General features: G+C 39.7%; 1 protein-coding gene across 1 annotated transcript; it reads left to right on the top strand.

The window, feature by feature from the left end:
* Positions 1 to 103: 103 nt before the first annotated feature.
* On the top strand, positions 104 to 13,647 carry LOC139733719 (leucine zipper transcription factor-like protein 1). Its single transcript, XM_071644531.1, has 8 exons — positions 104 to 132; positions 5,818 to 5,945; positions 6,461 to 6,655; positions 7,286 to 7,340; positions 8,185 to 8,325; positions 10,208 to 10,366; positions 11,031 to 11,135; positions 11,975 to 13,647. Exons 1-8 carry the CDS (start codon positions 130 to 132, stop codon positions 12,095 to 12,097), a joined length of 909 nt encoding a protein of 302 aa, XP_071500632.1. The 5' UTR covers positions 104 to 129; the 3' UTR covers positions 12,098 to 13,647.
* The last annotated feature ends 1,419 nt before the right edge of the window (positions 13,648 to 15,066 follow it).

Below are 15,066 nucleotides of genomic sequence, written 5' to 3'. Positions count from 1 at the left end.
AGATTTATGATTGACCCTAGAGGTCAACATTCGTTACCAGGCCTCTGCGTAAACTGTGCTCCGGGGAGCTAATCGTTCTAATCATTCCTGTACACCATCGAATCTGATCTAGGCTTATTTTCAGACATAATGGTAGGTATCATGTTGCTATCGTTGTCTATTTTTTTTTGTATGCTAAAATAGATACGTTTAGTTGTTATGATGTTGATTTTGTGTGACGTTTCACCCATGTGTTGACGACCTTCTTCTATGCCCTTCTTCTTCCCTGCTAAATAGTGCTAGTGCTAGCTGCTTGTGCTGCCGGTGGGTGCCGTGGTTTGCCCTGCCCTGCCTGCCGGATGCCCTCTCTAGGCTCTACATACTATAGTCTCGGTAGAGTCGAACGTTAGAGTCTATACACAGCCCGGCCCTGTCGATGTACACCGACAGGGCTGTACCGACTGGAGGCATTGTAATCTACTTCTACGAAGATACTCAGCAGGATCCATAAGTCGGGATGTAGTGCCAAGGAGTTGAACTTCGGTGCTCATTTGCAGTTCATGCTTGTTGGTGCATTAAAAATGGTTCGAGTAAAAATCCAGTTCCTCAGTCTAGATGCTGAGTGGAAGAGCTCCCTTGAAGGCCTCCAATGAACAGATGAAGTGGCTTCAGGGGCGTTTTTAGGAAGCCCATTCCAAGCAGTTACACCTTGCGGTGCGTGGAAAAAATGAGTTCCGATAGAGTTGGGTCCTGGTAGGAATTGCCAGCAACTTGTTTGGATGGTACTGTCGTGTGTTGCTAACAATCGTGGGTGATGTGTAGTGCTGTGCATTGATGGCTGCCATGTTGTGCTGAATTTTTTGCTCATGAGGAAGAGGCTTGTATAGGAATAACGCATTCCGCGGAGTTGTTTAGTGAGTACCAGGTATGCAGTGCACGAGAGGTTTCTTCTGAGCATGCGCACTCCACATGAGCCAGAGGTGAGTGTGGAGTGTGCATGCGAAGAAGAAACCTTGAGTGCACTGCATATCGCTGAACAACGACGGGAAAATGCGTTATTCCTTTTATAAGATGGCTAAGTTAAGTAATTTCAAATGCGAGGTGAATATACCTTGTATGAGAAAGAAATAATGAAATAAATCAAATATCAAAGATTTTGAAATTGTACTTACCGTTGGAAAATGGTCCAGAGTAGGCTTTCTCCGAGATTATCCCAGCTTGTGCTGAATAATCGTGCATTAAACAATTTGGGTGCGCGAAAATCCCACGGGCGTGCAGGGATAGACACTTTTCGCGAATGATCACGTAGTACGCTTTGACCAATCAGCAAGCTGGAAATTACTTAGCCATCTTATAACAGCATTTCTTCTCTCCAGACTTTCCCATTTAAGCTGTTCAAGATTCGCTTCACTTGGCTTTCCTTTGTCTCTGTTGCCCTTCACCTTCTTTGGCTGATTTTTCCTCCATCTTGTCACAATTTTTCCCTGACGTATCATAAGGTCCTGTTCCCCGTTTTCTCTCCTCTGCTTGAGTTCTTGTCTTAATTTCCAGCTTTCCTCCCTTTGTTGTCTTGTCATATCAGGGGATATGTATGTGTCCTTCCATTTGTCTGTTTGTCGCAGCCTCCTAGATGCAGACAGTACTTCGCTTTTCATGTGTGGGCTCTCCAAATGGATCAGAAGGGCTCTGGGTTTTGACGTCTTACTCTGCCGTTTACTTCCAAGGCGAATGGCTTTAACTATTTGGATGTTGTGTACTTTAAGGCCATTTTTGGTGATGTCTAGGACTGCTTTCTTGTCTTCCGCAACCCTGTCGTGCAGTTGTTCTTGTTGGGACTCAGGTATGTTGTAGAAAACAACATTATTCTTTCTCTTTTCTCTGTCCATGATCTCCTCCATTGTAGTCATAGTCACAACATTCCCGACTTCATATTTCGAGTCCAAGTTACCTTCATCAGAACTGTCTCTATCAGTATCAGTTGTGCTGTTTGCTTTTCCCTTGGGCTTAGGTCGTTGTAGTACAGTAATTGCAGGGTTTGGTAATCCTCCTTTGACCTTAGCATCCACTTCAGCTTGATCTCTACACACATTAGCATAAGATTTTCTGAGCTTTTTAACTCCATCATTCACCATCTCTTTCATTGTTTCCTGTGCATTTTTCAGTATCTTCTCTACGGTTTCCTTCATTTCACTTTCTACATTGTTACAGGTTTTTTGTTACATTTTTGCTACTTATTCTGATTTTTGCTGCTTCAATTGCAATTGAATCTCTGCAGAACCAGTGGGCTCTGTTCTTATCGTCAGTGAAGAAATGATACATGTCTAGTGTCACATGGTGACAATCCAGGCACGACCACCTCTCGCATGCTTCACACTCAATCATATGGGTCATGCCCTCTTCGTTACAGTACTCACAGATATATATGTCCTTTTTGCTTGATCCCTTCTTACCACGTGCACGACCTAAGTCCTTTCTTTTCTCCTGATCGCGGCCATGGTTGCTTGAGTCGGCAAAGGTTACAGTTCGTTTTGCTTTAGGACTGGCTTGTTTCTTGGTTCCGGTACGTTTAGATGCATGCGTACGTTCAGGCCCTTTATTAACATCCGGGTGATGGCTTGTTGTAGGCTCTTTCAATACAACTTCTGATGAGGTGTCATCATCAAATTCAGAATCATTTACATTCCCATCCTGAATGCTAGGATTTTTATCTTTGCTGAAAGGTGATAACCTAGAAAGAGTTTTCTGAAGTGTATCCATTATTCAGGCTTCTCCACTATTCCTGATTCCTTTGGGTTGCATGACCTCTGTGTAACCTTGTCAGTCGCGTGCAACTTGCCTGTAAGCTATGAAGTACGCATGCCTGGTTGAACGGCCGGGAGTACCCTGACCTGGGCACTGGCCTGGCCTTGAACTTTGCTGTAGGCACCCCAAAAATTGGCACCTAAAATTGAGCTTTTTGCCGGAAAGCACTCAGGATTCAGCTCTACATAAGCCACACTACATAGACGATGATAATGACATTCAAGTAGATGGAGTATTTGGAGCAGTAGGCGGGTCTCCAAAGACCCAATGGCTCGGCCATAATAATGGAGGACCCATGGGAGGACTAGAGCTTACATGTGTCGAGCACAATCATCAGAACAAATTCAAGGTATTATATACAAATGCAGACTCTCTTATAAACAAAATGGATGAACTGCAAGTACTTGTGGAGAACACAACCCAGAAGTAATTATGATATGTGAAGTTATCCCGAAATCGGGCACCCTTAATGTATCGCATGAACTGATTAAAGTTGAAGGATATGATGTATTTACAAATACAGACAAGGAAAATAAGCACCGAGGCCTAGCGATTTACGTCAGTACAAATCTCAAAGCTCAAGAAATTTTGTTTGACTTGAACTACACAGAAAACATTTGGTGTACTATCCAACTCACAGGAAGTGACAAGCTTCTGGTGGGATGCATCTACAGGAGCCCATCTAGCAAGATGGAAAACAACAAATTATTATGCGAATTCATGGAACTGGTTAGTGAGACAGGGCTGTGTATACAACTGTAGTTAGGTAGAGTCGAGTCTAGACCCTAAACGTTACAGCTGGCTAGCCACACAACTAGCAACTGTGTAGTGATAGGCGTTTTGTACCTACCCGTTTTGACTGTACTGCATTCTGCGTGCATGCAGAAGTCTGCAGATTCCATAATTCAATTCAATTTCTATTTCTAAATTTATTTCTGTTCATTGTCAGTGACATTCGCAATGACAATGAAATAATATTAATAAATCGACTAACAAAGACAAAGTAGGTCTAGAGTATCTAGTATTTAAAAGGCGCCTTCTTCACTAGGTTTTATGTATTGTTAATTGTCCCCGCCGAACGAGTTCGAGCAGGGGACTATGAAACGGGCTCCGTACGTGTGTGTGTCCGTGTGTCCGTCCGTCCGTCCGTCCGTCCGTCCGTCCGTCCGTCCGTCCGTCCGTGTGTGCGTCCGTGTGTGCGTCCGTGTGTGATCAAAATCTTCAATTTGCTACTTCTCTGTCATTTATGAGCCAATTTTGATTCTGTTTGCTTTATATGATAGCACTACATGGGAGCTTTGAAACTTCTACACAGAATTTCAGTCGTGACCTTTGACCTTGACCTTTGACCTATATTGTACATTTTGCTTCAAAACGCTACTCCTTCGCCATTTCTAACCCGATTTCGATTCCGTTTGCTTTATGTGATGGCACTAGGTGAGGGCTTCAGAACTTCTACACAGAATTTTGACCTTTGACTTCTTTGACCTTTGACCTTGATTTTTGACCTATATTGTACATTTTGCTACAAAATGCTACTCCTTCGCCATTTCTAACCCGATTTCGATTCCGTTTGCTTTATATGATGGCACTAGTTGAGGGCTTCAAAACTTCTACACAGAATTTTGACCTTTGACTTCTTTGACCTTTGACCTTGATTTTTGACCTATATTGTGCATTTTGCTACAAAATGCTACTCCTTCGCCATTTCTAACCCGATTTCGATTCCGTTTGCTTTATGTGATAGCACTAGGTGAGGGCTTCAAAACTTCTACACAGAATTTCGACCTTTGTCTTCTTTGACCTTTGACCTTGATTTTTGACCTATATTGTACATTGGCTACAAAATGCTACTCCTTCGCCATTTCTAACCCAATTTCGATTCCATTTGCTTTATGTGATGGCACTAGGTGAGGGCTTCAAAACTTCTACACAGAATTTTGACCTTTGACTTCTTTGACCTTTGACCTTGATTTTTTACCTATATTGCACATTTTGTTACAAAATGCTACTTCCGGCGGGGACATATATTACGCACCGCGTAATTTCTACTTTTCCTTGTTATTTAGGGGTCTAGTTTGGGTTATAGATCCTAGGTATTATCTATTCTAAATTTCAATAAAACAAAACGAATCCGTAATATAGATTCTACCGGTACTTATGAGACTCTAAGTCGTAAGACTAGAAATTCTAAACCATAAACACAGACTAGAGGTCTATAGAAGCTGAAATGATGACATGCTCTACTGGACAGTATGGACCTTGGTATTCAAAAATTCCAGACGTGCACATTTTTGCATACTAATGATAGAAGCCTCTAGACGTATTCATTACGCACGGGACTTTGTGGATTAGCCTCACAGAGTGTTGACTGTTGTATGGACCAAAACACAAAAATGTGACGTAAAAATGCTAAGAAATTCACATTTCACCTCAGATTTAGAAGAAGATGTTGATTTATCACAAGGTTTTATCGCGTGAACTGGTCAAAAAACGTCAAGTTTGACATTTTACTGTAAAATATGAAATTTGAGCCCCATTTGCCAGTTTTTTCTTTGTTGCCTGCTCGGTAAGAATGTATAAGGTGAGTTGTGGGTATGAATTGTGATTCTGGTGCAAGGACAATGTGCGAAAGACATTGATTAGGGCCTATTCCATTACGAAAATTGTGTCCAGAATTATAAAAAAAAATCGGAGTGAATAATTTTCATGATTTTGTAGAATTCGTAATTTTCAGGACTTTGTGAATAACTGGTGCTATTTTTGGCCGAAATTTTATCCTCTGAGCATGGAGTTCAGAGCCATGAAAAAAAAGCACCCGGTGATACGATCCACTCTCCTACATGTGTGATATGTGCCACCTTTAAAGGTTGGGAAAGGTGGGTGAAGGGGAAAGAAAAAGTTAATGATGTAGAATGAAATGTAATTTTGTACGCTGTATACTCCCAAATTTCGATGATACCGGTACCTAAATAATATAAATTACTGTATACACTGTATATGATATGTGAAATCTTGTTTGCTATTGTATCACAGGCAGGTGAGCTGGGTCTGAATGAGCATCACCACACCACTGTGGTAAATTACATGAGGTTTGCCAACTACAAACGTATACAGAACCTGCGCAGTGTGGAGGCATGCTTTGAGGATGTAAAAGACAGCAGGTAAGACGCTTCAGTGATGTCCGCCTTCTATCCCTTCAACGGTAGCACTAAAATCACATTCATCTAGGAAAAGAGATGTAATTATCTTCTCCGTACAAATATTAAAAAAGATATATATGTTAAGATTACTGGTAGGTATTTTCTTCGATAGTGAAACAGTTATATGACACCGGAATGATCATGGTGTAGAAAGCATGCAACATAACTAAGAGCCCCTTACACCTAGGATTTGTATTGATTCACTGAGTGTTATCCCAACATGTGTATCGTCAGATATTTCATGCATGCGTCAGCCAGCTCCACACTGTCACGTTAATTTAGAAGCTGGAGGCTACTCTGAAGTTGCACATACCTAAAAATGCCCCTCATCTTGTGCACCCAGATTGGAGAGAGCTGCATGCTTTGAAGAATAGGGTTGACTGTGAATGTAGTTAATAGTTAAAAGAGTGCAGAATGTTGTAATTGTCTGCTGAATTCTTGTGAACATAAATGAATTCCAACGCATCCCAATGTAGACTAACAGATGAGACCTTCACCGTGGATGAAGTGACCGACCTACTGGACGGGCTGGAGGCAGTGGTCCGAGGGGAGGTCGAATCGGAGCTCATCAACACCTCCCACACCAATGTGCTCCTCCTGAGGCAACTCTTCCAACAGGCAGAGAAGTGGCATCTCAAGCTCCAGGCTGACATCTCAGAACTGGAGAACAGGTGCCCTGCCCCTACCATGCCCTTTTTGGGGTTTATCACCAGTAGATGTGTGACCTGAGAGAGTGCATCTCATTGTTGGGTCTATGTTAACAAGTTTAGACAGTCAGAATGTCAACATCCAGTTATATATCGAGTGATAGCCACACATAGACGTAGGGATTAGAAATGAATGTCATGGTCATTAAACCGCTGGCTACTTGTGGGCAGTCTGAGTTCTTCGGACTAGAGGATGATGTACCCTTGTGCATCTCACTTCCAGACCAGGAGATGATGGTCTATGGCATGAATGGTATTAATTTCGATGTAGGAATTGAAATTGCAGCACTTCAGCAGCCACCATTTAGTCATGATGATAATATCTACCATTGACAATGCAAATCGTCATCATTGTAGCAAAGTATCCAACTTACTAGATGTGATGATTTTACATTTGGCCCCTTAGATAGTGTGCAGTTAGCACTACTTGCAAAGCTATTGCAATGTATGATGACACTGCACACAATTAATTTGAAGAAAATAGTAGCAGTTTTCATGAAATACATGTACATGTATATAGTAAACTCCTCTATTCTCTAATTTTAGGGTCTCATTGTATCTATTTTTTAACCTCATTCTCTCCATTTTCTGCAGGGAGCTGATTGAAATGATTGCCAAGTTTGAAGAGAGGCAGTTCTCAGGATCTGCTGTAAGTTCATTTCAAATCTTTAAAGCAAATTATTTCACATCTAAATTCAGTATCATATGTATGACAGGATTGCATCTGCCAAGTTATCTTTGCTCTGGGCATTCATACATCAGGATTTGTTTCAATAAGATATAAAGGAACTTATCATGAGATGATTTTGAATGTCATCAGTTAGTTAGGGTTTTGCTGTCAATGCACTGCAAAGCTCAACAATTTTGTAAATTTAGCTTCTAATTTCTGTGACCTTCTTCCTTCTCCCATAGTTTGACAACACTTCATATCAGATGAATCGTGAGTTGTCCAGCACAAAGCTCACTTAACTTAGTTTCTTGCTCTGTGCTGTTTTGTTTTAAAGAACACTAATATTATTTGTTCGGCATTTCAAATGTTTCTGCATAGGAAGTCACCAAGCACTTTCAATTCAACAGAGGGAAGAAACAAAACAAAATGTACAGACTAAAACAAAGGAGAAGAAAAAAGTAGATTGTGACATGGTTAACAGGTCCGCCAGGGGCAAAAAAAAAAAGAAGAAGGTAAAACCGTATGTAATTACCATGACCTGTAGCTACCAGTATGTAATGACAGTCACAAAGGGAACTGGAAGGAAACGGGGGGATGGAGAGGGCAAAATATTCAGAATTAAACAAACTATATATATGAACACTGCAATTTACTTTCATGTGATATGCATTGTACTGTAATTATGTATGGTATGATACATTAGGAGTATTACTGTTGTGTAATTATTATTTGATTGATAGATGACTGTTGTCATTTGTTATTCCTTTTCTGCATGATGTTATCATCTAGTATTTCTCAATGTCTTTTTGCCATCCTCAATCAGTCTTCCTCCAAGCCAACCTTTGAACTGAAACGCCTGGACCCCATGGAGGCAGGTGGAGTCCAGCTGCTACAGAATGAGATTGAACGGCTGAATGAGGAGAATAACAAACTCAAAGAGCGGCTCACACAAATTGAATCAAAGGTAAATATCCAAGAAGTTTGTTAACAAATTCTGTCAGTAAACTGAAATTAGCATATTGTGTGCCAAATTCATAGTTGTTCAGCATTGCATGGGTGTGCCATTATATTATGTATGATTGAAGTAGGCCACACCCAGGTAAAAGTGATAAACCTGGGTGTTATGTAAAATGCATGATGATTATAAAGGCAAATTAAAGTCAGTTCCTTGTCTGTACACCCCTAGTACTCTGTAGGGCTTGCCAACTTTTACTTTGTATTAGCAGAAAATGAGGTTAGGCTGTCAAACTTTTACACTGCATCATAATCATTCCAAAAGATTGTAGCATCTTGTACATACCTAAGTCTTGTCAAAGAAGAGCACTGAGAGGGCATGTGTGTAAACAGCTAAATCTAAGCATAGGGGTGTGTTAGGTCATCCATGCTCAAGAAGCTGGCATCAAGTTTGTCAAAGGTTGCCTTTTTGTGCGACATGAGTTACGTAATGTTCTGATTTATTCATTGGCACTATGATGTGTCAAATTTAAATTTTACAGAAACTTATGAAATACAATTTTTAATCTGTGCTCTAGTGTGCAAAAATGTCTGCAGCTTCAAGTGTATATGCTGATGCCGCTTGAATTTACAGACATTTTTGCTCCAGAGAGCTTTCTGGTTAGCTGCACCATCCCTGTATATATCATAATACAGGGTCTCATTTTATAACAGACATTGCCATGGTGATTCTTGCTGGATGTAATTTGCTGTGTGTAGATTGAATATATTTTGATATGAGAGTTAATGTTTAGGAAGAGAAGATTGTGAGAAAATAGTACATTTTTTAATGAAACTGATTATTTTTGCTGTGTAAAATGTGTTGATTTGAGCTGTATAACAACATCAGTATCAATAAGTATAAGTGACCAGCATACATAATTAACATAAACTCAATCTATTTTTAATAATAATTGAGAATAGTGATATTAGATATTGTAATTGTAATATTTGTTTTTTGTTTTGTATTATAGGTTGATCTCATTGTGCAATGGTTAAGATGAATAAGATTGATTTTTGTTCTATGCATTTTTTTTTCATTGCTACGCTGTATCTTGTGTGTATTTTTAATGTATTCATGCTCCTTTGTTAACAATGTCTGTAATTCAGCCTCTGGGCTGCAATGGATATTGATGAATAAAACACCTTTACAATTCAATTTCAATTCAATTCAAGTATAGCGACTTCTTGTAGCAGCAATCAATCTGGAAGCAGGATCCTTGTCATAACCATGACACTTGCCATTTGCGGGAAGAGCTGCTGCCATAACAACTTTCTGTGAAATGGAGTCCAGATGTAATGCTGTGTTTACACCATGTTCCCGGCAGCCACAGCAGCCCCATTTGCCCAAAACGCAGTGTGTCGTCGGTAGATGAGACATTCTCCTGTTTTCCCGCTGCAGTATACTAGTCTCGATTGTTCCAGTCCTTGCTCCAGTGAATACATAGCTATCAGGTGCTGTTCTCACAGAGGCTGGTCAGGCTAGATCATCAATATTTTCCATCGCGTCCCACTACGGACCCCCTCCAAGTTTTGTTATGGCCTACTACGTGGCGTCGTGTTTGGTTGTGTTTACCCCGTTTTATTAAGGCCTACAAGGTTCCTCATTAGCACTGGGACTGCCTTGGTAAATTTTTTGACAGTTTAAAAATCTGACACGGCATCCACGGCAATCACGTCATGTCAAGTTAACCTATCCCATCTCACCCCATTGTCTCACATCCATCCCGGTACGTCCACGGTGGTCTGAAATGTGACTGCCATGGCCTCCAGGAACATGGTGTAATTGCAGCACAAGCAGATACTCTGTAAAGTGTAGTGTAATGCAAGAATGTCTGTGTCCATGTCGACAGGCTTCAGGGGCCCTGCAGGACAGGAGCAAGCTGGAGGCTGACCTTAGGCGAACTCAAGAGGAGTTAGGGGATGCTAAGAATAGAAAACTCCCAACTGGTGGGGCTAACATGGACGAGATGGAGAATAAAATGGCTTCTGTCAGGTCTGAAATGGAAAAGGTAAGTTTGGTACGGAGATGTGATTCAGAATAACACTTAGTTTAGCATAGTGTATGAATTTTGACATCTAAGGGTAGCAAAGAGAACCTGTTGTAATGTAATGCTCTCTTTTTTTGGATGTATTAAAATGTAAGGTCGCCAGTAGGGATTAGTGAAGTGTCAATAGCTTAATAAGTACATGGTGTTTGAAATATTTGTGTTTGAAATATTTGTTTATGGCAAATCCCAGTTATAATTTTTGTTTTTATTTTTTGTTATTTTTTGGGATGGATATTATCCAGTCGGTTCCTGAAATTCACGCTTCAAGCAGTAATGATGTGCAAAATTCAGTGCAAATTCATACTCTTGTCTTTGTTTTGGTTTTTGTTTTATTCTGGTGACACCAATTGATACATTTCAGTGAGAATATTGAGGAGGTAACTAATGGATTGTGGAGACAAGTTTATAGACTGAATACTGTATCGGCCATATATCACTACTTTTTTTTTTTGTTCAAATTTTGCAAATCAATTGATAGTTGCAAAATTGAAAAAAATGCTGAAATATTGCCTCCTGTTAATACACAAATGCAATGTATATCATCTTCATGGCAAGGAGAGAAATCACTAATTTTGATTCTTAAAAAACAAAAACAAAAAATGATGTACGTAAATCCTCCTCACAGAATCTGAAGCTGAGTGCAGATAGAGCTGATGCACTAGAAGGGGACCTGATATCATCCAAGCATAGGTTACTGGAGATCCAGGAGCAACTAGAAATGAAAGAAAAGGTATTTCTATTCCAGATGTCATTCTCATTCTGTCATCACAATTTACTATTCTTTCTGGTATATGTAAAGATTGAACTGTCAAAACAGTTCTTATTAATGGACTCTCTGTTTGATTTCTGCATTTACTTCAAACCGTCGGGTGCCCGTGCATTGGCCGTTAATGCAATACAGTTTGTATTGCGTTAACGGCCAATGCATGGGCACCCGACGAAACTGAAGGTTGAAATTAAGAGGAAAATATATATTGATTATTCATTGCCATTATTATATTTTTTATTATTATGACCAGTCATCGTTGATATCAAGAACAAACAATTCCTGTTTAAAATACATGCTTACATACCTGTTTGCAGTGTTGTGTCGTCAAATTGTGCAGTAAGTATCAAATTCATGGTATTGTTTTGTGTAAATCCCACTCTTGCAAAGTTGCATTGTATTTCTCTGCTTTCTTTATCTAGGACTTGTCTTTTTGAGTTAAACAGCATATGAAGATATACATGATGATTATTGTAATTGATAGTCAAGTATCATTGTCAACTCAAGAAGTAATTGTACCTTCCACCACCATTTCACATTTCGATATTAAGCATTGATGTATTACATTTGAAATTTGACTGTCATTATATCAAATCAACAAGACTTCACCTTCCCCCCCCCCCCCATAAAGAGAAACAGTAGCTTATTGTTTAACATAATGATATCGCAGCTCAAAGGTCACTCTCAGAAGGAATCACCGAAAACCATCCTGTCTGATTTGTCTAGAGATTTTGTAATTGCATGCTTCTCCTCATGTACAACTTTAACCCTTTTCTTAACTTTGTTTGTCATGTGCCTGTCAGGAGCTTGAAAAGAAGTTCAGTCAAACTGGGGCTTACAAAAACCTGAAGTCAATGCTGTCCAAGAAGAATGATCAGATCAAGGAACTGAGGATGCGGCTGCGTAAATACGAGGATGATGACTAGTGCCCCATGCTGTCTGTGTGGTGTAGGACTGCCAAAGAGATTCTAGAGAGACGGCAAAGCTAAAAATACATTGGAAATATATTTTTTGGTGTTATAGAGAGGTAAACAGCTTTATTATTTGACTGCTCTTTACATGTCTTGTAAATGTGCAAATACAATCAGAATTTCTGTCATGGCATTTAAGTCACCGGAAGGTGTAAATACCTCTGGTGGTGGCACTGGTAGTGTATTTATTTTTTGTTCATTCTGTGCGTACAACCCTATTGGATGACAAAATTTCAGACACACAGGGCTTTAACAGCGCTTATGTGAATTCGTTACGGTTGATGGAGATCTGTCTTCATCACATCTTTTCCCTATTTGTGTGTGTCCGTGTCTGTCTGTGTGTGTGTGTTTACACTCTTACTTTGAAAAAGTAACCCATTACTCAATAGAAGGAATCTGTGGTCATGGTCAAGCATTAACAAACAAGTAGGAGGGGATTCATGAGTTGAAATTCATATCGTTGGGGATTCATATTGTTGAAAAACCACAAATAGTATTAGTAATGGTCAGCGAATATCTGCATCAAAGCACACGCTCATCGGTAATGGCTGACTCCAGTCAAGATTCTTTGGCTGTGTGTGTACTTACATAGAGATCATCACATCAGTGATAAAGCTGTACACAATTCATTATTATCATTCTCGAATATGTCCGAGCCAGGCCAGCCTCCCCACTCTATGGTATGTATTCCCATGCGCCCAGGTCTTCAAGGGTGGTTAGCATGTCAACATTAACATTATGATGCATTGTCAGTTTTAGTTTCATCCATGTTTGAAGCAGAAAACCCTTAGCATGTCAACCACCCTGTACGTGCAGCCTGTCATAAGGAGAATGAGGGAGAAAGTAAAATATGAAATATTTATATCGTCTGTTGAGAGTGAAGATGTCTTGATTCCCTCTCATGGCTTTTGAGAGTGAGCACTGCGAAGTGCCATCAATTTGTTGTATTTTTGCAAGCTTGTCAGTGGAGGTAAGAGAATTGTGTATAAGGTCCATAAGTATTGGCAATCAAGCTCTCATTGAGACTGCATGTTGTGTGATCACAGCATACTTACTATTTAATGTGAGCCATCTATAGAGTTGCAGTAATTGCAGTTTACTGCAACAATGGGGTGCGTTCGAGCGCTCTTGTAAAGTGAACTGTACTGTACCGTACCAGCGCCAGAGGAGCGCTCGAACGCTCCTAAAGCGTACCGTACCATACTGTACCGAGCCAAAAGTGGACCACTTCCCGATGTGCTCCAAAAGCGTACCAAAGCGTACCAAAAGTTCCTTGTAAAGCATGTGCGTATTATGCACATACGTCACAATGCAAAGACATCATTCTCTTTGTTCAGGACAGCTGTAAGTAGTTCAAGCACCAGGTGAATGACATTCTTGCAACAAAAATGTGTGACCTTTTCTAAAAATTAATTGTGAGGTACGCTTTTTCAACAAAGTGTTTGAATGCTCATAAAACTGGCACAGTTCAGTATGGTACGCTTTGGTTCGGTTCACTTTGGTTCACTTTATAGAGCACTCGAACGCACCCTTTGATACTACCAATAATCATAAATCAATATCTAGCCATGTATAGAAGTAACTTGCGATTGCAACTCTTTATGTGGGAAACAACCGCAAACCACAGACTTCTTTCTTTGTGTGCATTAGTTATGACATGTAGGCTAATAGTTAGTGTGTATATAATGGTTTATGTAGCCTCAAATAGCAGATGATTTATAACAACCCCTCAGAATATTCTAATTGTGTGATTTTTGTCTTCTGTGATCCAGTCATCTCATCAGCCAATGGCAGAGTGAGTACTTTTTAAGCAGAGGTGTGTGTTCAGAATTACATTGTAGCAGCATCAAAGACAATAATGAGGCCACTGTGAACTTTGCAGTACAGGAACTAATGTTAAAAAATGAAAATTGTATACTATTTGGAAACCATTTAGCCAGAAGTTGAGCAGTTATTAATGTTAGGCTAATAGAATAATCAGAATGTCTTTGTACATGTTTGTTAGTCTAATATGTGTGAATGCTTGTATGCATTCTGACAAAGGTCATATTAACCCGTTGAGGACGAGTCCCAAGTATACTCGGGCAGGTGTCTATGGGAAATGCGTATTGTAGCAAAATCAGTCTGTACGGGTTAAGTCTGGAAATATTTTAGATTCTATAGATATTTGATAACGGACTAGGAAAGCGAAATTGTGTTGTAATGTCAAGTAACGTATGCTGCCTGTGTTTAAGGCAGCTGTGCAGATTGTTTCAGTATGTAATAAACATTGGCTTCTCACTTTGTTTCTAGTGCATTGAACATGTACACTTTAGAAACTACGTATTCATTTACATGGAAGAAAATGATTTGTTGTAATGTCCCAAGCAACTGAGCCTCTTGTAGCTTAAAGGGATAGTACAGTATTGGTGGATATGAGAATTGGGCTTTTAACTTTTTGCGAGATACCAAGAAAACACTTATGAAATAGTACAGAGCATACCATTTTAAGAGGAATTCAGAGTTTATTTGATGAAAATCGGGTTTGAAATGACTGAAACATCCCAAAACAAAGTAAAACAAAGCGATCGTAATAAAGTGTGGGTCCCACACTTATTAGAATCGCTCTGTTTTGGATATCTCAGCCATTTTAAAACCAAATTTCATCAAATGAACATTGAATTCTTCATGGATTTACATGCTCTTTCATATTTCATAAGAGGTTTCTCATTATCTCACCAAAAAATGTTAGAAACCTGAAATTAGGTCTCAACCAAAACTATACAATCCCTTTAAGAGAGTATGCCACTTCTGTATGATTACTGATAATGACTGATATGATAGAGAAGATTATTGAGAATGTGTTTTTGAGAGTCCAAAAGTGATTGAATCCTACTTGAGCTTGTTACTGTAGGGCCTTCCCTGGAAAGGTGTGATGCATGGAA

The sequence above is a fragment of the Diadema antillarum genome, unplaced genomic scaffold, assembly GCF_040938485.1.
Source record: "Diadema antillarum isolate AM-2024a unplaced genomic scaffold, OU_Dant_1.0 seq00000488_RagTag, whole genome shotgun sequence".
Taxonomy (NCBI): Eukaryota; Metazoa; Echinodermata; class Echinoidea; order Diadematoida; family Diadematidae; genus Diadema; species Diadema antillarum.
The sequence above is the reverse complement of the archived record's forward strand: the minus strand, read 5'-3'. Positions and strand labels throughout refer to the sequence as shown.

What these genes read in the sequence shown, in the direction of transcription:
- LOC139733719 (XM_071644531.1), top strand. An exon ending in ATCTCAGAACTGGAGAACAG is followed by an intron (nt 6,656 to 7,285) that starts GTGCCCTGCCCC and finishes CATTTTCTGCAG; the next exon opens with GGAGCTGATTGAAATGATTG. An exon ending in AACTAGAAATGAAAGAAAAG is followed by an intron (nt 11,136 to 11,974) that starts GTATTTCTATTC and finishes TGTGCCTGTCAG; the next exon opens with GAGCTTGAAAAGAAGTTCAG.